The following is a 23,587-nucleotide window of genomic DNA, read 5'->3' as shown; positions in this document are numbered from 1 at the left end:
CCGGGTCTGGTTGGCGATCCGCACACCATGGCAAACTAAAGAGACAACGGCAATTCAGATTATATATGATTTACAGAACATACAAACATATCAACATGTGATGGGTAGAATATTGTGAAGTCTAGAAATTCTGACATTTTTAAAGCACATTTTACACATACATGGTTTGATGAATGACTTCATAATTGAAACAGCTAGTTTTAGAGGCGAGAGAATTTGACCCTGCAGTAAAGTTTAAGAGTCTGGGCAACAGGCAAGCATGTGACCATTGAGAGCCAAATAAAAGGTGAATGGCTGAGAGAGCACACAAAGGACGATGAATAGTGTTGTACTGAGCTGTGACATTTCACCTCCACAAACATAATTAACACAAGACAAAACACTAGAAACACAGCCCAGTCTAAAAGTCAACGTCCTCTGAGTGAACTTAACCACCAGCTACCATGGACTGTTAAAAAAAGATGGCCGACATGTGTCCACTTCCTTCCACTTTAGACAATCTTAAGGAAAAAAGCACCCAAAATGGACGCTGACATCTTGCGCCAAAGATAAGTAAGTAATGATTGTAAGTACTAGACTCAAATAAATAATAAGATTTTTATAACATCATCTTATAATTAACTAAATCTCATTAGAAAAATAAACACTTGAACATACATTACCGTGAAAAGAACAAACTAAAGTAAGAGAAATCTTTGCCAAAAATGTATGAAATTTGATTTTTTTGTTTGACTCAAAACATTTTGTTTACAGAGAGAGGGCGGGGTTTATGACCTATACTGTATACAGCCACCAGGGGGCAAAGAAAATACTTTGGCTTCACTATTTAATAAGTGTACACACCTGCCAGCGACTGATGCTTGTATGTGTATGTTTGTGTTTGTGCCACTTACTGGTTTGATAGTTAGCCAGAAATCCACCCGTGTGGACGATGTCATCTGTTCGCAGTTTGACATACATCCTCTCTTTAGATGATCTGATGGGCAGGGGAATCTGATTTCCACACAGCTTGGCCAACTGTGGAGCATTGGTGCTGTATCCATCATACACCTACAGTAGTTGAACACACACACACATGAGAGAAACAATCAAGCTCAATACTATATAGAGCACTCAGCAACCGGAAGTTGTAAGATAACATTGTCTGACCGCTAAGTAGTCGTAGACACAGTTGAAACTGGACTCTAGGTGAAAGTCTGCAAAGCTAAGCTCCACCATACTTCCAGCGCTGGTCTTGATTTGCCAGTAACACTCGGCATTGGGGTGGTAAGGCAGCGGGTAGTTAGGGGAGGTAAAACCTCCAACGCTGGTGGTCAGTGTACCACCACAACCTATGACCAAAACACAGAGTAATCAACCATCTCAGCCAAAGGCCACCTATTATTGGGTACTGACAGTCTGATGCATATTGTATCCAAAATGTGAAAGAATTGTGAAAATCAGACCCTACAGCAAACTTCTAGAGGTACAACCAAAAGGAAACTTCTAGCTAAATGCATACCTGTCTGTGTTCCATCCCAGTGGGCAGCAAATCCCCCGTAGGTGAGCAAGTGGTCGGATCGCAGCTTCAACCAAAGCCTGTTGCTATGCGATACTATAATGGGTGGAGCATTTGTTCCACAATATTTACCAATCAGAGGGGACGTTTCATAGCCTCCATCTCTGTTAAAGAAAGGAAAGTGTTTTAAACCAAGTAAAACACCCAAATTATGACTCAAGTTACTCATTTTTCATACCTGATCTCTAAATAGTCAAATGAGCAGGAAGAAGAGCCCTCCAGCTCAAAATTGGTGACATTTAGCATGATCTGCATATTGACTTCCACTATGATTCTATAGACACATTCCCGATTGGTGGGGTAATTGTCGGGGTAGTTGGGCGAGTTGAATTGTCCGGTAGGAGTCCTAAACACCATACTGCAGTCTGTGTTTGGAGAGCAGAGAAGGGAAAAATTCAGAAACTGATTTTCCAAGATGAGTGAAAGACAAATCCAACCTTTACACAGCCTACACTCCTAATGGCTTTGAAAATGGGATTCTTGTATCAAATGTCTGCAATAAAATTATACCTGTGGTCGCATTGATTGAGACATAAGTGGCAGAAAAGCCCTCAGCGGAAAGACTCGAGTCAGAGACCAACAGAACAGTCATCAAGCTATCAGTACTAGTTAGAGATGGAGGAACGGACCGTCCACAGAACCTGAATACAGAATGACACCGAACATTTTCATTTGAGGTCCCTTAATATCATAATCTTTTAATCATTTTCAAGAATGAAGCTGGTCTGCAATGTTGCCTCTAATTGGGTTCCTACCTGCCCAGAAGGGTGCCGGTCAATGCGGTGCCATTATCATAGACTTCCACATAGTCATATGCACAGTTGGTGTGGTACTCCAGGTTGAAGGTTGTGAAGGACAGACGGATGAGGTTTCCAGGTTCAACAGAGATGTACCAGGTGCAGTTGGCTCCGTGAGGGTAGTCAGTGGGATGACCGGGGCTGGTGAAAGATCCTGTTGGTTCTGTGAGTGTCTCTCCACAACCTGTAAAAATGAACACAAAGTGAGCAAAGCCACTTTGCAGATCTCAATAGATTTGAAAACACTGTATACACCATACATTTAAATACACAATCGATTTTCAAAGTAAAAAATCTGCGCACCTTGCTCTGCAGATCCATACTCGGCAGTAAAACCATGGTTGGAGACAGACGAATCTGTTTTGAACTGGATAAACATGGACCTCTGGGTAGACTGCAACATAGGGGGCATCTCCGTTCCACAGTATCGGCCAATCAGAGGAGAGCTTTCGCTGGGACCATCTCTCACCTGAGAAGACAAAAAGTGAAGTTACAGGGATAGTTTACCCAAAAAAGCTTTCATCGTTTGCAAATCCTTTCATCGATGAATCTAATGGTAATAAATGTACCTCTACATGATCAAAGAAGCATGTGCTGCTTCCCTCAACGTCAAAGGCGAGGAAGTTAAGAGTAACCACGTAGCCCATAGGTTGGTTAATGACCCACTCACATACTTTGTTGTGGGGGTACGGGTTGGGGTGAAGGGGAGTACGGATCTGACCGGCTCCAGAGAGGGTTCCACCACAAGCTGGACAAAAAAAAAGAGTAGATAAATAGATCTGAAGCAGAGACTGATGTCTAAGAGATATCAAAGAGATCTCATCTCTTATGGACTCCCACCAAGTTCATATGTGGCCCTAAAACCAGCCCGGGACACAGAGCTGTCGGACTGGAAACGGATCCAGAGTCCATTAGTGGAGGACAAAATGGGTGCTGGCAATATGCTTCCACAGTACTTCCCAATAAGAGGGGCAGTCTCGCTGGTTCCGTCTCGAACCTGAGGATGAAGTAAAATCACTTAGTGTAACACTCCGAGCACCTCTCATACACGTTAACACACATGAACGCACAAATCACACCTCCACAAAGTCAAAAAGACAGCCACTATGAATCTCCAGGTCCATGTGCGTGAAGTTAAGGGCTACCACTTCATTTTGTGGCATTCTGATGATATAAATGCACTGTCTGTTGTGAGCATAGTTATTAGGCCAGTTGGGAGAGATGATGATTCCTTCGGTCTCTGTGTAGACGCCGCCGCAGCCCGGGTCAGCTGATGGCACAAAGAGAATTACATTACACACAGTCCCGATGTGATATTGCAAGACTCTTAGCTTTGGCATCATGATGAACCCAAAGCATCAGAGTCATAACATTTGCAATATTTCCAACATTTGCAACGTGACTCTTGATGTTTAATAATTATATAACTCCTATAAACCATTTTATGAGTGCATATAAAAGGATAGCATTCCACTGATGGATACATTTAACTGAATTGTTTACCCATCATTGGGTTACTGAATTACTGATAATGCATTAAGAGTACCACACATTCAGAACCATAATCATAAATATGAGTAAACAAGGAATTAGTGAACACTTACACTTACACCCTATAGGTACTGTATTTAGGGTATATGAAGGTATGAACGAAATCCACCTTACATTTAAGGGATAGTTCACCCAAAACTAAAAATAAATTCATAATTTACTCACCCTATGGTCATCTCAAACCTTTATGACCTGTATGACGATATTTTGAAGAATGTTGGTAACCGAACAACGGCAGTACCCATTGACTTGCATTGGTTTTGTGTCCATACAATAGAAGTGAATGGGTATCGCTGTTGTTCGGCTACCAAAAATCTTCTTTTATGTTCTGAAGAGAGTCATTTAGGTTTGAAATGACAAGACGGTGAGTTAGTGATGACAGAGTTTTTATTTTTAGGTGAACTATAACTTCAATGGTCCCAAACATACAGTATCCCACAATTCAATGTATTTTGTCTGCATGGCCTTTACTTACATGGAGATGTGGTGTATGTCATGTGAAATCCTCGATCACTGACGCTAAAGTCAGAGTGAAAGTGAATCCAGGCAGTCGGTCCTGTTGTCTGTAGGGGTGGTGGTGACGCTGTACTGCAGTATTTTCCCAGAACCGGATCCTCAGGGAGCAGCCCATCTCTAATCTATAATGCAAAGCCAGAAATGTAAGCTATTTAACGCGTACACACTGTAAGTGGTTTATATTTAAATGTGGACCCAGACCTTCGCGTACCTCCAAGTAGTCAAAGTTACAGTTATCATGGTGTTCCAAGCTAAGTGTCCCAAAAGCAAATGTTATGAGGAGACCCGGGTTCACATTTACTGTCCAATAGCAGTCACGATTAGGTGGGTAGTTACCTGGGTAACCGGGTGATTTGATGTCACCGTATGTATTGGTCAACTCCCCACCACACACTGTGAAACAAAAGTGTATTAATGTAAGAATCTCATCCATCACAATGGAATGGACGGAAATGGTTATCTACTATCTGTCATGGTGCTTAGTCAGATGTCAATCATTTGAACTAGTTCTTGGTTTACCAGGTGCTTGTGATGTCCAAGCCACGGTGAAGCCACGGCGACTGACCGAATGGTCAGTGCGGAACCAGAAGTACAGGGAATTATGGGAGCTGAAGAGTTCGGCTGGGGCAGCCGTGCCGCAGTATTTCCCGATCATGTAGGAGGAGGCGCTGTCACCATCATTGACCTGCAGGAAGTCAAAACTGCAGGAGGCGCTGTTCTCCAGGTCAAAGAAAGGGAAGGTGATCCGCAGAATCTGGGAAAAACAGATTGGGAGAATTAAGAAGTGTATAGCTACCAAAGCATTTTTCATAAGGCCGGTGTATATTTTTGTTTGTTTGCAATGAAAGTGCTGCGATTTTAACTCTTTCCCCGCCATTGATGGAATTTTCTGCAGTTTATGACATAAGTTTTTTTCAGTTTTCCATGTTTTCACTGTTATATAGTAGGGGGCGCATTGAATATATTGTATTTTCATATAGAAGAAAACACATATTTTTGTCTGGCTCGCCAATGCTAGTTAAAGTCGCTTTTTACTTAGCCGTCCAATCACAGTGTAGGGACAAATACCACACCAACCAATCAACACATGATAATATTTCTTTCTCAGAATATTCATGTAAGTACCAGATGATATCTCTGGACTACCACAATATTGGTATTTGTTGATTAAACAAACTATACGCGAAATCAGATACTAGTACCACGTTATTTTGGCGAATGTTCTGTATCATAGCAACCAGAGTGTCTCGGTTGAAAAAATGCTGTCAGGCACCTACGGCCGACATTTTACGAAGACATTTTACAAATTTTTCAGCCACATCCAAACGATTTTTGCACACCAGAAATTGTGTACTGTAATACTTAGCACGAAATTCCAATAAGCTCGAAAGAGAATTCCTCTTGGTCCCATCACAAAAAATCACAGATTTGATGGATAACTTGACAAACCTGGCTGGGGTCGGTTCTGATGACCCAGGCACAGCTGACTTGGTGATCGTAATCTCCAGTTCCAGGATTGTTGGGGTGACTGAACGTCCCAGCTGGACTTTCCAGAACTCCTCCGCACTCTAACACACGCAAACACAAGGTCACGACGTTATCACTTAAAAAACATAAAATAACACATACATACACACTGCAAACATTATTTCGAACTAAAAAAACTGGATGGACACACACCTTGCTGTGGAGTCTGACACTGAGGGCCGGTCCATTGAGACGTACAGGTACAGGTGTACCCATTGATCCCATCAGTACAGGTGCCTCCATTCTGGCAGGGATTACTAGAGCACTCGTTCACATTCTGATCACAGTTCTGACCTGCCCAGCCTGGGTCACAGCGGCAGATGTATCCCGTAGCTGTGTTCTGCAGACACACACAAAACAATTATGCTACGGCATAATTCAATTTGTCATATCCACAGAACAGGGACACTATGAAAACCCATAACAGCTATTAGCAAAACACTGACCTCACACTGTCCATTTACACAGGGGTTATTAGTGCCACATATGTCGCTGATTTGGGTACAACCTGCAGGTCCATAGCCATTACCTACATAACCAGGAGGACAGGTGCATGATGGGATAATACTGCCTGCAAAGAGACAAAAAATAAACCAATTTAAAATGTAATACAGAAACGGTTTACAGTAAGGTTGCATTTGTTAACATTAGTAAATTCGTTAGCTAACTAACAATACTTCGACAGCATTTATCGATCAAATTGCAATTCATTGCAAATTAATTTCAGAATCCAAGTTAACAAATACAACTTTATTGTAAAGTGTTACCATCTTTTTACGAGGATCAAAACATACAGACAGACAGACCAATAGAATACAGCACACACAGAAGTTGCATCCCAGAATGCACCTCATGAGTGTGTAATCTTAAACCTTACGCAATTGCATTTAAATCCGTTATAAAATCCTGTAATGGCATAATAACATAAAAGATCCTGTTAAATTCTACCGGTCATGCGCTGCCATAAAGAAGAACTACAGTAAGCGTGCGGTGTGTGCTGTGTACCTGGTGCAGACGTGCATGTAGCCAGCGGGTAACATCCTCCATTGTTTGTGGAGCAGATGTCAGCTTCAGTGCAAGTCTTCCCGTCTCCTTCATAGCCTGAGGACACACATATGGGGTCATCGGTCTCATCTTACCAGTAATGACCGTTTCCAGCTCAATCTTGTCTGCTCTACTCTGCAATCTGGAAGTCAACTGAGACTTGTAAAGTGTCAAGTATTGGAGGACTCCCAGACAGCAGTTTCATCAATGAACACATCTAATGCATCTCTCCACCACAGAGAGAAATCTCTCCCACAGGGAATATAATGAAACATCATCTAAGTCTGCATATGCTTCTCATTTCAAACATGTTACAGCGGACAAACATGAATCAGCAGTATTACAGACTGGTTTGCTCTGGAAATTGGACAGATGATGCACACAAGCATCAGGCTAACTAAAAATAGTTGTGCTTCATTTTTCACCCGTGGCTGGAGGCTAAATATTGAATGAGAAGAAAATCTTATAAGACAGAAAGCAAGGCTCTGTAGATGAGCACCATTGGTTAGATTCTGAAGATTAAATGGATAGTTCACCCAAAAATAAAACATTGTCGCACGTTTTCAAATCTGTGTGATTTTCTTCCTTCTGAGGAACACAAACAAAAAAATACACCGATGTGCAAAAATGACTACAAAAGTTGTATCTTTGTAAAAAAAAACACGTAATACGCATTTGCATGATTTCATCGTTTTGGATGATAATGGCATAGTTTTTCAAACTTTCAAAGTTTTTCAGGCCCCAAAATGCCTTTTTTGAATCATAAATGAATAGCAAAAACATAAAATGTTCAATTTTTAGTAGAAAAATGTGCTGTATTTACCTCTGACATGGTCAACCCCTAACATATCTTCTTTAGTCATACAGGTTTGAGACAAGGTGAGTAATGACAGAATTTTCATTTCTGAGTGTTACTATCCCTTTAAGTCAAACAGGTGTTTTTTACAACGCATACGAGGATGAGAAGAGAATAAGACCTGGTGGACACTGTCCACAGTGAAAGGAGCCCATAGTGTTGAGACAAGGCACCATCGGGGAAGTAGAACAGCCTCCATTGTTTGTAGCGCATTCATCTATATCCTGACAGCTGTAACCGTTACCCTGCCATCCTGGAAGAACCAAAGAAAGAAACAGTTCATTTAATCTAATAACAATCTGATGCATGTTGCACACAAACTTGAAAAGACTTTCGATGAATCGTCTAACCTGCAGGACAGGAGCCGCAGTAGAAAGAGCCCAGAGTGTTAAAACATTGTACAGGTGGGTTTGTGGAGCAGGGTTTGTTGGGAAGACTGCACTCATCGACATCAGCTGTACACGCTGCCTCTCCGGGCGGAGACATCCAACCAGCATCACAGATGCACTTATATTTGGGCTGGAATGGAACATGAAATCTGTTCATAAAATATCTGTGATGTCTGACAGATGCTTCAGTGTGGTTGAGAGTGTACAGCAGAGTTAGTTTTGTTTTAAGTTTTATGAATATTGTGAATTCGCTTTTATTTTAATATCTTTACATTCATTTTACTTTAACGTTTAGCAATTTTGTCTTGTTATTATTTATTTTTTCTTTTTATATCGCAATACACATTTCATTTCAACAGTAGTTTTGTTTTTATTTATTGACCGTAAATAATTTTTGAAAACTTATGCTAAAACAACGTTTCTAATACTTTTAAAATGATATTTAGACTAATATTTTATTTTATTTCTATTAACATAAATGTTTTTATCGTTTTAGTAAACAATCATAAGTGTGCAGTTAATACAGATTTATCTTCATAACTCCATCTAATCTGATCTGCGGAAATAGCATTAAAATTATGTTTACTTCTGTATTTGAGAAATTTATTTGCAAAAACAGATCAAATATTTTAAAAATCATGTTTTTATTGTGTCTTATTGTGTTAGTTAGCTGTAGGCTATTTGTTGAGTTATTACTTCAAAACAACCCAACTGCAGTTTGATTGACATTAAATTATGCACAAGAGAAAAAAATAGAAACTAAACTAAACTAACTCTTCATTTAAACAAACATTTATTTGTTTTTATACGTTATTAGCTAACTAACATTGAAAAATAATTAAATAGATAACTGCATGTCTAAAATAATCTCATGACAATGCTATTTTACAAAGTGCCTAATCCGTATGTTTTAGTATGATCTGCTCTTGCACCATTGATGTTAGGTTAATTATACATATTTTGTTTGTGTGTAACTTATATTAATGTACATGAAATGATAAAAATGCATATAATTGTGAATCACCTGGTTGGGTGTGACTCTGTCTGAATCAATGCACGTCCCGTGAACACACAGGTCCTGACTTCCACCTGCACAGTCATCATAGCGGGATGTGCAGTGTGGGCCGTACCATTCCGGAGAACAGGTACAACTGAGAACCAAAAGAAAAATATGCATCTATAAGTATCATAATATGCTAAAAACCAGTGGAGGAGCGGAAACAAATAACAGAGAATTACGTGAAAGAGCCGGGTGTATTCACACATGTGGCTCCATTCTGGCACCCCAGCGGACTTCCTGCTAACATCTGACACTCGTTCACATCTACGGCACACGTGGGACCCTGCAGGAGAATCAGGCGTTAGTCAGTATCTAAATGGAAAAGTATCTAAACGGAAGAAACCAATGTTGCTGATTTGATTTACTGACCTGCCAGTTGTCTGGACAGATACAGTGAAAAGCATCTAGCAGGTTCAGGCAGGTTCCTGCGTTCTGACATGGATTACTGCTACATGTTTTCCTCTGTACCGTCTGTGAAACACAGGACATCATAAAAGTGATATTAAATCGTAAAGGTTGAAATGCTATGGGTTTAGTCACATGAGCAATAAGCTGATGATCACACCAGTACCTGTTCTATGGTCTGAACCTTTGACTCAAGTGTAGTGACTCTGGTGTTCAGCTGATTCAGCTGGTTTGTGATGTCTGGAGACGGGCCGCTGTTTTTAATGGTGTCGATGTCAGCTTTGTTCGTTTTGATCTGGAGAAAGAAAAAGATTCACTTGCACATAAGCTTCATTAAAACTCATGCGCGTGCACACACCGGATGTTTGCCGGCTATTCCATCCCATTCAGATGTATTTCTACAGCACTTTTCACAATTGCAAATGCATAAAAGTACATAATATATATAGTAGAGAGGGATAAAATTAGGTACTATGTAGAATACAGTATTTATGGACTATACAATTAGGTTCTTGGGATGAAAATGTAAAATGAACATAAAACAAAACAAATAAAGCATAATAACCAAAATGAATCAACAAAACACATAAAAAATAAATCTGTATTAAATAACAACATAAACAAATAAAAAGCAAAAAGAAAACAAAATGTTTATTTCACAGTATGAAATCCTTTCAATGTTTTTTTTAAAGCTCACTTGAGATTTAGTTTTGTGATCCAGACATAATTGCAGCAAACCGCACATTTCAACATTTTTAACCCAAAGAAACATTTTGTCGCTGTCCTTATGAAACCTCGGATGTCCAAATTCACTGTTTTCAGGAAATGAAAAAAAAAAACACTGTTCTTTTTCAATGATTAAATACTGTGTTGTCAAAGTTGACAATCACTTTTTAATGCATTTTATTAGTTAGATATTTGCAAAACCCAGTGACAAACGATTATGGCAAAAACATCACAACATTTGGAGATGCAAGGTTTCAGAAGGTCAGCAGCGATTTGCTTGTATGTTAAGTTTTGCAAATAATGACCACGCTAATGCAAGCCATCATATTTGACTCAATAGGCAAAAGCGTATGTATGACCTCACCTGATTAATCTGCTGGACAAGGTCCTCGGCCCCCACTTTGAGACTCCCTGAACCTGAGGTGGTGAAGCGAATGTCTTTGTTGTAGCCAGCGGAGAAGGTGAGGTGACCGTTCTCTGATATCATACGAGGCCTGCAAATCAATCAGTTACTGGAAAACTTCTAAAGGTTCGAAATTTCACTGATCTTTTCTGTTTAATTTCTAACTTGCAGTAAAAATTAAACATTGCAGACAATGCATACTCTCCTAATACGCTGTGTATTTTGGCACGATAAGATTAACAAATAAAAACAACTCTTTACTAAAATAGCAAGACGTTTGCTAAACATTTTGACAATCCAAACCCTGGACATCGTTGAAAACCAAATGATCTTTAAAAACGTTAACATGAAGGTTTCCATTAGGATCCAACATCTCAATCATCCATTTTCTCTAAGAACAAAGTTAAATACATACTGATCATTACTGATGTCTCTTTTTTGTCGATTGTGGGTTTGACCACCGTCATCACATTGCAGTCCAGAGAGGAAGAGAAGTAAAAGAAAAGTCCAGGAGAACCTGAGTGTCCGAGCCATACTGAGAGAGCTCATCTCAGGACGCTCATCAGACACTTTACTGGACCTTCACGCTCACTTCTGCCTAAAGCCCAACCGACCAGAGATGCACTTTGCACCTGAACCGTCCTGCCTCTTCCCAAAGTCACTCATAAAGAAGAGGAAAACAGCCATAGGGCCTTTAACTCAGTTAATTCCTTTTATTGAGCGTCAGGGCTCATCACATGTTTTCGGAAATGAGTAACCGAAGTTAAAGCTGTGAATCTGCTGATTTTATCAAAGAAGCCAGGACTCATTTCCTTGGAATATGGAAAGCTTTACACCTGCTGCATTCAAATCTGTTGCTAGCATTACTTAACATTATTTTTTTCTTTTGCATGTAGAATACCATAAAGGAGTATCTGTGGTTTCAAATGCAACACCAGTCAATGAACATACCTCACTGACTGCTTTGGTCACCCTACATTTTCTTACTAACGCTGTTGCACATTTTTTATGGCTTCTCTACTCTCCTAAAATAATAATAATAATATAAAAATAAATAGGTGGGTACAAGTGGGTACTTACTGTATCTGTGGCAGTATTAAAACAAAAATACTGTCATAAAAACAACTTTATTAACAATGTACAAACATGACAAAACATAATTATATATTTGTATATATTTACATACATGTATATAATATCCAAGTGCCTTTCCAAGTGGCATTATGGCTCAGTTCCTCCACTGTTTGATCTCAAAATGTTTCTTATGACATCATGAGTTGGATTAGATTCGAAACCACATGGATGTTCAGGCTGTTGCCAAGCACACGGTACTGCTGCTTAACAGAAATGTGCTCTGGAAATGCTGAAACACACAAAATAGGATTTTGATATAAAAATGTGATATTTCAGACAAATTCACTATAGTTTACATTGTCAAATAAGCCTTGAATGTTTCAAGTATTTTTCAGTAGCTTCTTCTTGAAAGCATGAATCACTGTGTGATGTGTGTGTATGTTTAAAAAAAATAGTAAACATCTCATCCCAACCTTGGTGTCCTCTAATAGCACCACAACAACTTCCAAATAAAAGCTTTTTGAACCCTGCCATTACAATTACTCTTACAATAATCAAAATTCCTTATGTAAAGAAATATCAAATGACTATTTTGACTTTGATATGCTTAGGATTCTAAAAATAAAACGATCCAGCAGAAATGCAGAAGCAAATGATAGGTAGTTATTCATTAAAGGGACAGTTCACCAAAAAATGACAATTCTGTCATCATTTACTCACCTTTGGGTTGTTCCAAACCTGTAAAAATGTCTTTGGTCTGCTAAACACAAAGGAAGATATTTGTAAAAATGTCAATAACCAAACAGATCTCATCCCCCATTTACTGCCATAGTAGGAAAAAGAAATACTATGGGAGTCAATGCGGGGTGAGATCTGTTTGGTTACTGACGTTCTTCCAAATATCTTCCTTTGTGTTCAGCAGAACAAAGACATTTATACAGGTTTGGAACAATCTGAAGAATGATGACAGAATTTTTGGGTGAACTATCCCTTTAATCTCATCACACCCCAGTGAAGAGCTTCTCAAAATATCACACGCACGCATGCACGGCTCCCTAAACGCATGCACACACATCAGTTGAGTTATTTTGGTTTGGTCAACTGATATGAATAATCAAAAAATAACTAATGATATCAATTAGGTTTACTTTAGCTGTATTTATTTTATATTGCTTGCAGGCTTTTACTCGGTTGGTTTGTGAGTATGTGTGTACATATGAAGTGTAGCAACTGGTCACGTCTTACTGAAATCTTCCGGAAAGCCCATGAGGTTGGCGATTTCTCGGGGTGTGAAGTATCTCAGTTTTAATCTGAGGAGCTGCATTAGTTTGTCTTCATCAGAAAGCAGCTCCAGACTCTTGAACACGCTCTCTAAGTCCACATCGACACAGGACTGCAGGACAGAGCCCGTCCCCTCCACATAATGACCATAACTACACAGACACAAGTCAACATTTAGGATCATTTTGTGAGGGTAAATCACTGCATTAGAAATATTTGCTGTGCTTGTAATAGGGTGGGATCGCAAATCAGGTGAAGGGTCAAAATAAAACTGAGCTATTTACCCTTTAGTAAAGCACACTGATCTCCTGCTACTGGGCTGAACTATATCCATCAGTAGAGCGTATCTCAGCAGAGTTTTGGGAGGCAGAAGATATTGATCCATGTCGTCGTCCTCACGCAGGAATTCCTGCAGCCTCCGGACCGTCTCCTGGCTGTCCTGGTTCCTCTTCCGTTCTAACTCTTGTGCAGTCTCCAGCTTAAATATGATTGGCCCAGAGCTTTTACTTTCAGAATCTGACGGTGTGGGATGGTTGTTTGGAACAGCCGGGTTGTCTGATGATTCGCTGGAGACTGGTCTGGGGAAACCTTCCATTATCTGTTAAGAGACCTTTATTAAATCAAACATAAATGCAAAAAATGTATAAAATTTCTCATGGCGGCTTCTCTTTTATTCCAAACCAGGACCTAATGCATATAAAGTACAGTATCTGTCGTAGAATCTGAGAACAAGTTTAAAAAAAGCATCTACCTCTGCTGAAGTTTGGAATGAGAAGCATCCTGGTGGTCTCCTCGCGATAAGGAAATATCTAAGCCTGGAGTTTGGTATCCCGAGCTGTGGTAACAAAATCGTCACAAAACAAGAATTCAGCATAAGCTCTGTTTAAACGTGTTAAAGGGATTCTGGGTATAAGTGATGCTTACATGTGTTGGTGAGAACAGAAACTCCTGAAAGCTGTAATCGCACTGTCTCAAAGTGTTAAGCAAAGCATCTCTGCAATTACAAGACCAAAAAAAAACATTTATTTTTCTGACAAAAAATAAATTTGCTACTTCTTACCAGTGTAATGTGATAATTGAGGGTAAAACCGAATATATTCAAGAAAAAACAGTTGGTTAGGTCTTTAGTGAATCGTAAATACCGGGCAGTCCATGCCAAAAAAGAGAAACTTGGTTGTGGAGACAAATGTTCCATGTCACCAGAACACAAGATTTGTTATAATGCTTAAATATGACAATGACAATTGTTTTTGAATAATATTTTGAGTGTTAATACAACCTGCTGGCATACGCCTCCACTGTCATCATCCCTGCTAAGATTCTCATTAACAAAAACCATAGAGACAGCCCCACGGAGACCATGACCCCATTGGCTCACAGCCCCGTAACCATAGCGATCGCCCTGTGCAAACGGCTCCCTAGTTACCTTGCAGCAGAGGTCTCGAAGCCCTTCACATTCTCCAGAAGAACAAACTGTGGACACTTGCTGAGCCTGCAGGGAGGAGGAGAGGAACATTCTTTTACAAAAAGGATTCTCAAAAATGACTCTGAAAGAGCTTGCAAAAAACACTACAGACGTGAGAAAGGGTAAACGGAGAGAAATAGAGTGAGGGAAGAAGCAGTTCCTCATCCCTTCCATGGTCATGAATTAATAATGATGTGCATAAATATAAAGTACATTTCCAGGAAATAGGAAACTTGTTCAGTATTCTGTACTCAAATTCATATCTTAATATCAGAGAGACATATTAACTCACTTCAGTGAGTAGAAGAGATAGCTCAGCAGCTCATTTGATAGAGTATTTGTTAACAAAGTTGTGGGCTTGATTTACAAGTAACACACATACCAATAAAAAAATGTATACCTTGAATAACTTAATGAACGAATGAACTGAACTTGAGTTGCTTTGGATAAAAGTCAAATGCATAAATGTAATAAAGTGAATAAACAGACCTTGGCAGAAGATCCAAAATATAGAGGAAACTCTTTGTTCTGGGGTCTGTAACATCTCCCTGTAAACCAATCCTACAGAAAAATGTACGTAGCTAATTTTAACAATTGAACTGCATTTCTTTACATCACAGATAGGAGGTTTACTGGAAAAAAACATTCCCATCACCTGGTGAATGGTTGACACGGGGGGCTCATCAGAATCATGTCAAAGTTCAATTTGTCAAAATCCTGTAAAGTCATTCCCTGATACACACACACAAAAAAAATGATTTAACTGAGAATAAATTACAAAACTAAAAGAAAAACTGATCCAACATTTTATGTCATAAAGCAATAAAAAATTAAGTTGGGTTCTAATATAAAATGAAAAGATCTTAGTGAATCCATATTTTAATTCACATCAAGGTATTTTTATTTTATACCCCTCTTTATTGTTCGAGTCTTAAGAGTCTAAAAAAATATGTAATACCGCTTGTGAACAAGACCGGTGACAGATACATAACTACCCTGCTGACCAAGCACACAACCTTTAAACACTACAAAAACTACCCAGTTACATTTTTACACTCAATATGATTTTAAAGCCCTTGTCATGAGACTATGTGCTGTAGAACTAACACAGAATGTTTTTTAGGATGTTTAAAGAAAGTTGAGTCGAAAGTAATAAATCAGTTGAATAAGAAACAATAAATACGTTTTTTTTTGTGTGCTTGGGAAGCAATGTTTCGTGTTAAAATAAAGGCAAAGTGCAAAACTCATTCTAACCGTTTCTATCATTTCAAACGATGCTTCCCACTGTTAACTGTTTCAAAAATGTCTGTAATTATTTACCACAACAATAAAGATTTATATATAAATCATACAACGCACATAATGTCGCACACTAAGGTCAGAATAAAATGAGTTCCATTAAATACCTTTTCAAAACAATAAAACTCTCAGTTGGGTTTCAGATATTGGCTCACCTCAATAGTTTTAGGTAGAAGTGGAGTATTAGTAAAATTGTGCTTGTATATTTCATTTGCTGTTGTGTTGACATCCACAGCAGCCACAACTTCAGCTGAAACTGAGCTCTCTAAAAACACACAAATATACATATATAATATACATCTTTGTCGGTCTCTTATTTTAAAACGTATAAAACGTATCTTTTTTCCATCTTCCAACATACAGGAAATTAACAGATTTTATCATCTTGCAACATTTTATTTAAAAAGCAAATACTTTTCGTTTTGAAATGTTCAATAAGGGAACAGAGACATCTGTGTGGACGTACAAATAAACAGAGAAAGAGTTAGTGTATCAGGTCCAAGAGCTTTTAAACCTTTGGGTTTCAGGGTTAAAAAGTAACCCAACTCTTGCAAAAGGTTTTAATAGATGGACTTTCTTCACCTGCCAGTGGTGACAGACATTTTGCTGCTAAACAAAGGCTGTCAACAAAACTAAAGCCAAAAGACGAACCCTTCAGAGCATAATGCATCCCTCCTATACCACTGTATAACTCCAAAACACGCAGTAGATCCATATTTTCTCTTTTTTACGAATGAATGATGTTTTTTTGGGTGCGCTTCCCAAGCATGGAACGTGAGTTCCAGAATAAACGACCGTCCGGAAACAAACCAGAAAAGTTAGGTTCCGAGTAAGTTTTTGTACCATACAATCTTTTTTTGATGATAATAATAATCACTATTATATAAAATCAAACTACCGTTTTTGAGTTTATTTGCTATTACTACTTTTGAAGGGATAGTTCACCCAAAAAATGAAAATTCTGTCATCATTTACTCACCCTCAGGTTGTTCCAAACCTGTATAAATGTCTTTGTTTTGCTGAACACAAAGGAATATATTAGGAAGAATGTCAGTATCCAAACAGATCCCATCCCCCATTTACTGCCATAGCACGGAAAAGAAACACTATGGGGCGGTTTCCCAGACAGGGATTAAACTAGTCCTAGCTGTCCAAACCGAAAACAAGTTGCACACAAGTAATGTTTTTAGTAAGGCATGTTTGGTAAAAAACAAAACAAAGACATTTATACAGGTTATCCCTTTAATTTCGTAAAACAAATGAAATAAATACTATTGAATTTGTACATTACAATTTACAACAATTCATTTTTCAGATAGAAAGATATAAATCAGATTATATTAATAAACGAGAATATTTTACTTTGATTAAAGAATAAATAAATAAAATATAAATAAATAGTGTCTTCCCGTATTTGCAGCTGTGAAACTCTCTTATTGATTTTAGACGGAGACATTGTGCCCCTCCGCCAGACTGCCCTCCTACCGTGCGTCACTGAAACCCTCCGCACCGTTATGTCATTTGCATAGGGAGTGGACTATAAATTCTCGCAGAACCTCTGCAGTGGTCTCGGTTGGGCAGGACAGGGTCGTCGGTTCCCAGTAGTTGCAAAAAGTAAAAGTAGACGCTGACTTCAAGAAAAACCCCAAACCTCAGGATTAAAACATGGCAAGCCGAACAACCACATCTTCTTATAAAAGGATCTTCGGTGGGGAGCGTCCAGCGATGACTCGGCCCACCTATTCGAGCCGTCAGTACGGCAGCCCGGTGCGCGCATCATCGCGCGTCTCCTACAGCGTGTCCTCCGCGCCTCCATCCATGTACATGTCCAAGAGCGCACGAATGCGCAGCAGCGCGCCCATGCCTAGACTCTCCACGGACACTCTGGATTTCGGGGTCGCTGACGCCATCAACACCGAGTTTAAAGTCAACCGAACCAATGAAAAAGCGGAGATGCAGCACCTCAACGACAGGTTCGCCAGTTACATAGATAAAGTGAGGTATCTGGAGCAGCAGAATAAGATCTTGATCGCCGAGCTGGAGCAGATGAAGGGCCAGGGAAAGTCCCGGGTCGGAGACCTGTACGAGGATGAGATGAGAGAACTGCGGAGGCAGATGGACCAGCTCACCAACGAGAAGGCCAGGGTGGAAGTGGATCGGGACAATATGGGAGAGGACATCGAGCGCCTTAAAGAAAAGTATGTTGAATGTTGTGCAAACAGACAAAAACTTTCCAACTAGATTAAGAGTTTAAAATGTGTCATATCTGATAAATCACAAGTGGGTATACATTTATAACTACTACATTTATCTAACACGTTTACAAACTTTTCTTTCAACTAGATAAGGCTTCTATATTCAAAAATAAAGATCTCAAACACACAACAAAAAATGAAAATAACTTCCACGTTAAAATGTATTAAACTAACTATAATGGGATCCATATCGACATCCGTGTATCCAAATGTATTTTAATGATGCATTTATTTTATAACATTGCGTTTACTGCAAGGCATGCAAAAATAAATAATGCATTATTTATTTTTGCATGTCTTAGAGCAAAGTCTTAATATTGTAATTTAACTGAAAGATGTAGATGAAAAGCCTAGATTTTTATAGGCTCATTTAGGAATAAGATATATGCTTCTGTAAAGGGCGGAGTTTTCTCCCACTGTTTACCATATTTTTTTCTAACCTCAGTTTAACAAGAAATTGCACAAATGATTTGGCGTTACATAAAGGAAATAAGGAGATGAAATGTAATTGTTTTGCTGATGAGATGTTGGAATACAGTGAGAACAATGTGCATGGCCTTGGCTGTGTTGTAAAGGGTGTGGCTCACGCTGTGATGCTCCTATCACTTTCAGACTACAAGAAGAGATGCTTCAAAAGGAGGATACTGAGAACACTCTGCGGAGTTTCAGACAGGTTTGTGTGTTTATCTTCTGTTTGGATCCGCAGAGATAAAACGGCCATTGTTAGATATTCAGGTAATCGATTTTAGACTTGTATCTGCTCTTAATTGAAACCTATCTTCGGATATCGAAACTGTTCTACATCAGTTACGTTGTGTTAGTTTACAATGTTTGCAAATCACAACCAAACATGACCATCTAAATCTCCTCACAATAAAAGGGTCAGCGTGGGCTCCGGTTTGGTGTTAGGGTTAGACACACACAGCTCAACAGAGAGCTTTGTCTGCCTGTGCGGTCATGACAAAGCAAACTGTTATACAGGTGGGAGGGGTCAGTGTTAGGGTACACGGTGGGCATCGACTTAAGTGGATGTGTGTGTGTACGCATTATAATGCATCTGCCATCACCAGCTGCAGCTCTACAAACAATTAGCAGCAGGCATGCTATTGTTATTCGACAGAATAATGTGACACCTAATGTGATTTTTTGAGCACAAAGAAACAAAAGTTGAGAAAAGGAACTCTAGATGTTGGGAAGGAAATACAATTTCAGTGATATTATTAAGAACCACAGTTTTAGAGTTTTAGTGAAACGTCTTACATTTATGCATACAGAGCTGAGATTTGTTTTTTTTCTTAATGCGTCTTGCTCGCAGGATGTTGACAACGCCTCTCTTGCTCGTCTGGATCTCGAGAGAAAAGTGGAGTCCTTGCAGGAGGAGATCGCTTTCTTAAAGAAACTCCACGATGAGGTTCGACCACTTTGACAGTGAATACATTGGGCTAAAACATTGCTTTAGAATCAGATCATGGCGACTCTGAAATGTAAAAATCAGATCTTCTCTTGCATTTGAATCAAACATGTTACTGTTAAAATGCAATATATCAGATGCAATATACAGTAATGGGCTCAAAATCTGTCTTTTCAATCATTTTTCTACAGGAAATTGCCGAGCTGCAGATTCAGATCCAGGAGCAGCATGTGCAGATTGATATGGAAGTGGCCAAGCCTGACCTCACCTCTGCACTCAAAGATGTTCGCCAACAATACGAGACCCTGGCTTCCAGAAACCTCCAGGAGTCTGAGGACTGGTATAAATCCAAGGTCTGTCTATCAACTTTATCATGTTGATTATTTTTCTATCACAAAAAAATCCTTTGTTGAGTTACATTATCATCTCACTTGTTTCTCCTAGTTAGAAATGAGATTAAATTAAGATGAATAAAAAATCACACCTGAGAACTTCTGTCAAGTCTCCCAAGCTATGAAGGATCAGCCTCTGAGAAGAAAATGGGAGACAATTCACTTTCTTGCAAGTGTCAAACATCTGTTAATGGTAGTTATGGTGAAGTACTATAGTAAAACAGCAAGAGATGTTTAAAGAATGAATGTGACAGGCTCAGTGCAGGATAAGCTTCTGAAGACACAGCAGATGGTTGACACAGAGACTTCTGTGGATCTAGACACCATCTGCTTCTCTGTATCAGTATTCAACATCATAATGACATGATTCCAAACATAAAATAAGCACACATGTCATAGAATCAGTGTTGGTAAACTAAACACCAAAGCTTTTAAAGGTCCAGTGTATGAAATTGAGCGGCATCTAGTGGTGAGGTTGCGAAATACAACCTACGGCTCACTCCACCGCTCGCCCCTCCCTTTCGGAGCACTGCGGTGGCTGACACAGAACTTAGATGTCGTCGCGTTTTCGCTTCTTTGCCGAAGGAGATAATGTATTTACGAAATTCACCCTGTAGAGCCGTTTGTCCATTTAGGGCTACTGTAGAAACAATATGACGAATTCCATGTAAAAGGACTAAGTATGTAGATAGAAATAGCTCATTCTAACATAATAAAAACATAACGCTTCATTATGTAAGGTCTTTATACACCTCTGAAGACATAGTTATGTATATTGCATTTCTGTCAATAGATCCTCCCAAAAATTACACACTGGACCTTTAAATCTGTCTGAGCACGGTTTACTGTAGGTCTGCATGATAATTTATCGCGATACCACTAAATCCTATTGAAATCAAGCTGGCTGCGATATGCAATATGTCGATATTTTTTTAATGCGTAGCTTGTTCGTGAAGCACGGCTCTGGGATCAGTAGGAAATGCTTCTCGATCTAAAAGCAGTGCGAGTTTGAGTCGCTTATAATGTGCATTTGAAAAAGCAACACCCGTCAAACATGATCATTATAAATATACTTTATTATCATAAAAATACCTGATGAGGCTTGAGTAACAGTGATAAAAAGATGTCCATAGGCATTTCCTAGATTCTAGAACGTGTTATGGTCTTCTGCAGTGCGTATTTGGAGTTTCCGCACGAGAGCGCCCTCTGGCTTTTGGATGCAGCAGCATTTTCCCGTTCTTCACTCAAAAGCTGTGCATAAATCACGTGATATTCATCGTCGGCGACAGCCCTAGTTTATTGTGCAATTTTTAATCTCATCTCTCATTTCCTGCAGTTTGCTGACCTGTCCGAAGCTGCTGCTCGTAACAACGACGCCATCCGTCTGGCCAAGCAAGAGGCCAATGACTACCGCCGTCAGCTACAATCTCTTACCTGTGACTTAGAAGCTGTCAAAGGAACCGTGAGTACAGGAAAATGTCATATTATTACATTTTTTAAATTCTTTGTAATATATGACTTCCTACGTCAATCAATTATTGATCTTCTCAGAATGAGTCCATGGACCGTCAGATGAGAGAGATGGAGGAGAACTTTGCCATGGAGGCAAACGGATACCAGGACACCGTCGCACATCTTGAGGACGACATCCGAAACATGAAGGATGAGATGGCCCGTCATCTTCGTGAATACCAGGATCTTCTGAATGTCAAAATGGCCCTGGACATTGAGATTGCCACCTACAGGAAGCTGCTGGAGGGAGAGGAGAGTAGGCGAGTTTTTGCTTAAAACCTTTAAATATTTTATGTTATTCATGGGATTATTATATGTTATTTAAAAATGCAGTTAAAATAAATTAGATTTTTTAAAAGAAAATACTTTTTTAAAGAATTTTATGATTTTCTCTTTGTTTGTCTCTAGGATCACCATGCCTTTGCCCAACCTCGCATCATTATCCCTGCGAGGTACAAAACGTTTTGTAACAACTACATCCTTATGAAGAACTGAGAAATGTTTTAGAGTTGTGTTGAGAGAATAATTATTATTTTAAAGCACTATAATGGGCGAGAATAGGACAAAAGTAAAAAAAACCCTCTTTTGTCATTCACATTAATTTCTGTCTGTTTATTTAAGTTCTACCGTATTTTGTAAATTTATATCTATGTATGAATCTATACATGTATATCTAAATATATATCTATCTATTCTGCCTGCAGAGTCCATGAAGGAAACCAAACCTTTCACTGACACTAAGAAAGTGGTGATCAAGACCATCGAGACAAGAGACGGACATGTAAGTGACATGAACGTCATAGACCATTGTAAGCTATTATATACAGTCGATGACCTTTGACCTCTCATTCCTCAGATAATTAATGAGTCCACCCAAAATGACCTGGAATGAGCTGCAGAAGAGGCTCCGACCACTAGAGGCAGAAGAGAGCTGAACACTGGCATAGACTTAAGAGGTTAAAGACGTTTCTTTTCGTTGTTTCTGTTGAAAGTAAAAAAGAACAGCTTTAAAGTGCCTTTTTTTGCATTGCCACATTAGAAAAGTATGTTGATAGAGCTGAAGACACACTGTAGGCCACTGAGTAAACCAGCGTTTTTTGGGTTTATGTTTACCACGATGTCTGTAGTTTACACTGTTGAAGACCACAGCAATACTGCTGCAAACTTTCTGTTTTGTATTATTGCGGTTGACCAAAAACTTGAGGAGCTTGTGTTTCTTAAGAAGACCAAACTGTCAACACATTTCCACAAATCAAATAAACCTTTAAAATAACATGTAGTTTGTTGCCTATCATTGATATCATTCTCTATATGCACCATTTGTATTTAATCAGTAATGAATGATGAATGTTAATCTGTTTTTGTTTGTTTCATTGAGGGTGGAAGGCAAAGTACAAAGATTAGGTATTTTAGGCATTTGGTACTGTGGTCGGATTAGGATATTAAATGGAATTCGGTTAAATGGAATTGGAAGTCCGGAAATATTCATGTACATAACACACACACACACACACACATTTACATTGTAAAGAAATCACAAAAGAGTTAAAGTATTTGTGTATAATACATACAGAACGCACGCACACACACACACACATATTAAACCAACTCACTTGTATTTAACCAACTCACTTTAAAATGTTAGGTTGCCTGACTGTACAGGGAATAAAGTTTGGAAAATAATATTGTGCAATATAAAAAATAAATAAACACAAATAACATTTATATATACATTTAAAGTTAAAAGCATGATTAACCTTATACAACTTTATTTTTTGGAAAAAAGTATTAATCCAAGATTAATCCAAATTAAGTGTGGGGAAATACAGAGGGGTGGTTTCCCGGACAGGGATTAGTTTAAACCAGGACCAGGCCTTGGTTAAATTAGGATTTTTAAATCGTTTTTAAAAACATACTTTACAAAAAAACATGGTGGGCATCTTGGGACAAAACAATCACATTCGTATATTTCAAGATTTGTCAGTGCAAATTGATTTCGATTAAGACACCTCTAACATTTAAATTAGTATGGGACTATAGGGTTAAACCCTGTCCGGGAAACCACC

The 23,587-nt window shown here is 38.9% G+C and overlaps 3 protein-coding genes across 6 annotated transcripts in view; 1 reads left to right on the top strand and 2 right to left on the bottom strand.

The window, feature by feature from the left end:
* The window catches only part of cubn (cubilin (intrinsic factor-cobalamin receptor)), a 31,251-nt gene extending 19,121 nt beyond the window's left edge, over positions 1 to 12,130 (bottom strand). Inside the window, exons 1-26 of the mRNA XM_057322455.1 lie at positions 12,019 to 12,130; positions 10,794 to 10,923; positions 9,870 to 9,998; positions 9,668 to 9,769; positions 9,478 to 9,581; positions 9,263 to 9,389; positions 8,200 to 8,368; positions 7,971 to 8,102; positions 6,955 to 7,050; positions 6,396 to 6,520; positions 6,103 to 6,289; positions 5,872 to 5,990; positions 4,942 to 5,176; positions 4,634 to 4,815; positions 4,382 to 4,544; positions 3,435 to 3,625; positions 3,196 to 3,352; positions 2,925 to 3,103; positions 2,659 to 2,824; positions 2,314 to 2,539; positions 2,069 to 2,199; positions 1,737 to 1,923; positions 1,502 to 1,662; positions 1,150 to 1,331; positions 894 to 1,050; positions 1 to 35 (exon numbers count right to left, since the gene is read on the bottom strand). The exon at positions 1 to 35 is cut by the window's left edge and continues 153 nt beyond it. Coding sequence (XP_057178438.1) covers positions 1 to 35; positions 894 to 1,050; positions 1,150 to 1,331; positions 1,502 to 1,662; positions 1,737 to 1,923; positions 2,069 to 2,199; positions 2,314 to 2,539; positions 2,659 to 2,824; positions 2,925 to 3,103; positions 3,196 to 3,352; positions 3,435 to 3,625; positions 4,382 to 4,544; positions 4,634 to 4,815; positions 4,942 to 5,176; positions 5,872 to 5,990; positions 6,103 to 6,289; positions 6,396 to 6,520; positions 6,955 to 7,050; positions 7,971 to 8,102; positions 8,200 to 8,368; positions 9,263 to 9,389; positions 9,478 to 9,581; positions 9,668 to 9,769; positions 9,870 to 9,998; positions 10,794 to 10,923; positions 12,019 to 12,020 — 3,774 coding nt within the window. The 5' untranslated portion in view covers positions 12,021 to 12,130. The remainder of the gene's footprint in view (positions 36 to 893; positions 1,051 to 1,149; positions 1,332 to 1,501; positions 1,663 to 1,736; positions 1,924 to 2,068; positions 2,200 to 2,313; positions 2,540 to 2,658; positions 2,825 to 2,924; positions 3,104 to 3,195; positions 3,353 to 3,434; positions 3,626 to 4,381; positions 4,545 to 4,633; positions 4,816 to 4,941; positions 5,177 to 5,871; positions 5,991 to 6,102; positions 6,290 to 6,395; positions 6,521 to 6,954; positions 7,051 to 7,970; positions 8,103 to 8,199; positions 8,369 to 9,262; positions 9,390 to 9,477; positions 9,582 to 9,667; positions 9,770 to 9,869; positions 9,999 to 10,793; positions 10,924 to 12,018) is intronic.
* Positions 11,949 to 17,512, bottom strand: trdmt1 (tRNA aspartic acid methyltransferase 1). 4 transcript variants are annotated; one of them, XM_057322460.1, is made up of 10 exons: positions 17,437 to 17,512; positions 16,107 to 16,216; positions 15,308 to 15,384; positions 15,142 to 15,213; positions 14,614 to 14,679; positions 14,112 to 14,181; positions 13,939 to 14,022; positions 13,472 to 13,785; positions 13,152 to 13,339; positions 11,949 to 12,195 (listed from the first exon to the last, which is right to left on the bottom strand). In XM_057322460.1, exons 3-10 carry the CDS (start codon positions 15,379 to 15,381, stop codon positions 12,095 to 12,097), a joined length of 969 nt encoding a protein of 322 aa, XP_057178443.1. In that variant the 5' UTR covers positions 15,382 to 15,384; positions 16,107 to 16,216; positions 17,437 to 17,512; the 3' UTR covers positions 11,949 to 12,094. The 4 variants fall into 4 exon arrangements, with proteins under 4 accessions (XP_057178443.1, XP_057178441.1, XP_057178440.1 ...); XM_057322458.1 differs by lacking the exon at positions 17,437 to 17,512 and adding an exon at positions 16,931 to 17,430; XM_057322457.1 differs by lacking the exon at positions 17,437 to 17,512 and adding an exon at positions 16,534 to 16,922.
* vim (vimentin) lies at positions 17,504 to 22,800 on the top strand. Its single transcript, XM_057322456.1, has 9 exons — positions 17,504 to 18,149; positions 18,819 to 18,879; positions 19,522 to 19,617; positions 19,809 to 19,970; positions 21,346 to 21,471; positions 21,561 to 21,781; positions 21,930 to 21,973; positions 22,226 to 22,302; positions 22,378 to 22,800. Exons 1-9 carry the CDS (start codon positions 17,617 to 17,619, stop codon positions 22,411 to 22,413), a joined length of 1,356 nt encoding a protein of 451 aa, XP_057178439.1. The 5' UTR covers positions 17,504 to 17,616; the 3' UTR covers positions 22,414 to 22,800.
* Positions 22,801 to 23,587: the final 787 nt, after the last annotated feature.

The sequence above is a fragment of the Triplophysa rosa genome, linkage group LG23, assembly GCF_024868665.1.
Source record: "Triplophysa rosa linkage group LG23, Trosa_1v2, whole genome shotgun sequence".
In the NCBI taxonomy this organism is placed as follows: domain Eukaryota; kingdom Metazoa; phylum Chordata; class Actinopteri; order Cypriniformes; family Nemacheilidae; genus Triplophysa; species Triplophysa rosa.
This window is presented reverse-complemented; position numbering and strand designations above follow the sequence as displayed.

What these genes read in the sequence shown, in the direction of transcription:
- vim (XM_057322456.1), top strand. Translation starts at nt 17,617, where the DNA reads ATGGCAAGCCGAACAACCACATCTTCTTATAAAAGGATCTTCGGTGGG. An exon ending in TAAAGAAACTCCACGATGAG is followed by an intron (nt 19,618 to 19,808) that starts GTTCGACCACTT and finishes ATTTTTCTACAG; the next exon opens with GAAATTGCCGAGCTGCAGAT. An exon ending in AGGACTGGTATAAATCCAAG is followed by an intron (nt 19,971 to 21,345) that starts GTCTGTCTATCA and finishes CATTTCCTGCAG; the next exon opens with TTTGCTGACCTGTCCGAAGC.
- trdmt1 (XM_057322457.1), bottom strand. Translation starts at nt 16,666, where the DNA reads ATGGATCTACTGCGTGTTTTGGAGTTATACAGTGGTATAGGAGGGATG. An exon ending in TTCTGTTCTCACCAACACAT is followed by an intron (nt 14,023 to 14,111) that starts GTAAGCATCACT and finishes TTGTTACCACAG; the next exon opens with CTCGGGATACCAAACTCCAG. An exon ending in GGGCTTTCCGGAAGATTTCA is followed by an intron (nt 12,196 to 13,151) that starts GTAAGACGTGAC and finishes TGTGTGTTTCAG; the next exon opens with CATTTCCAGAGCACATTTCT.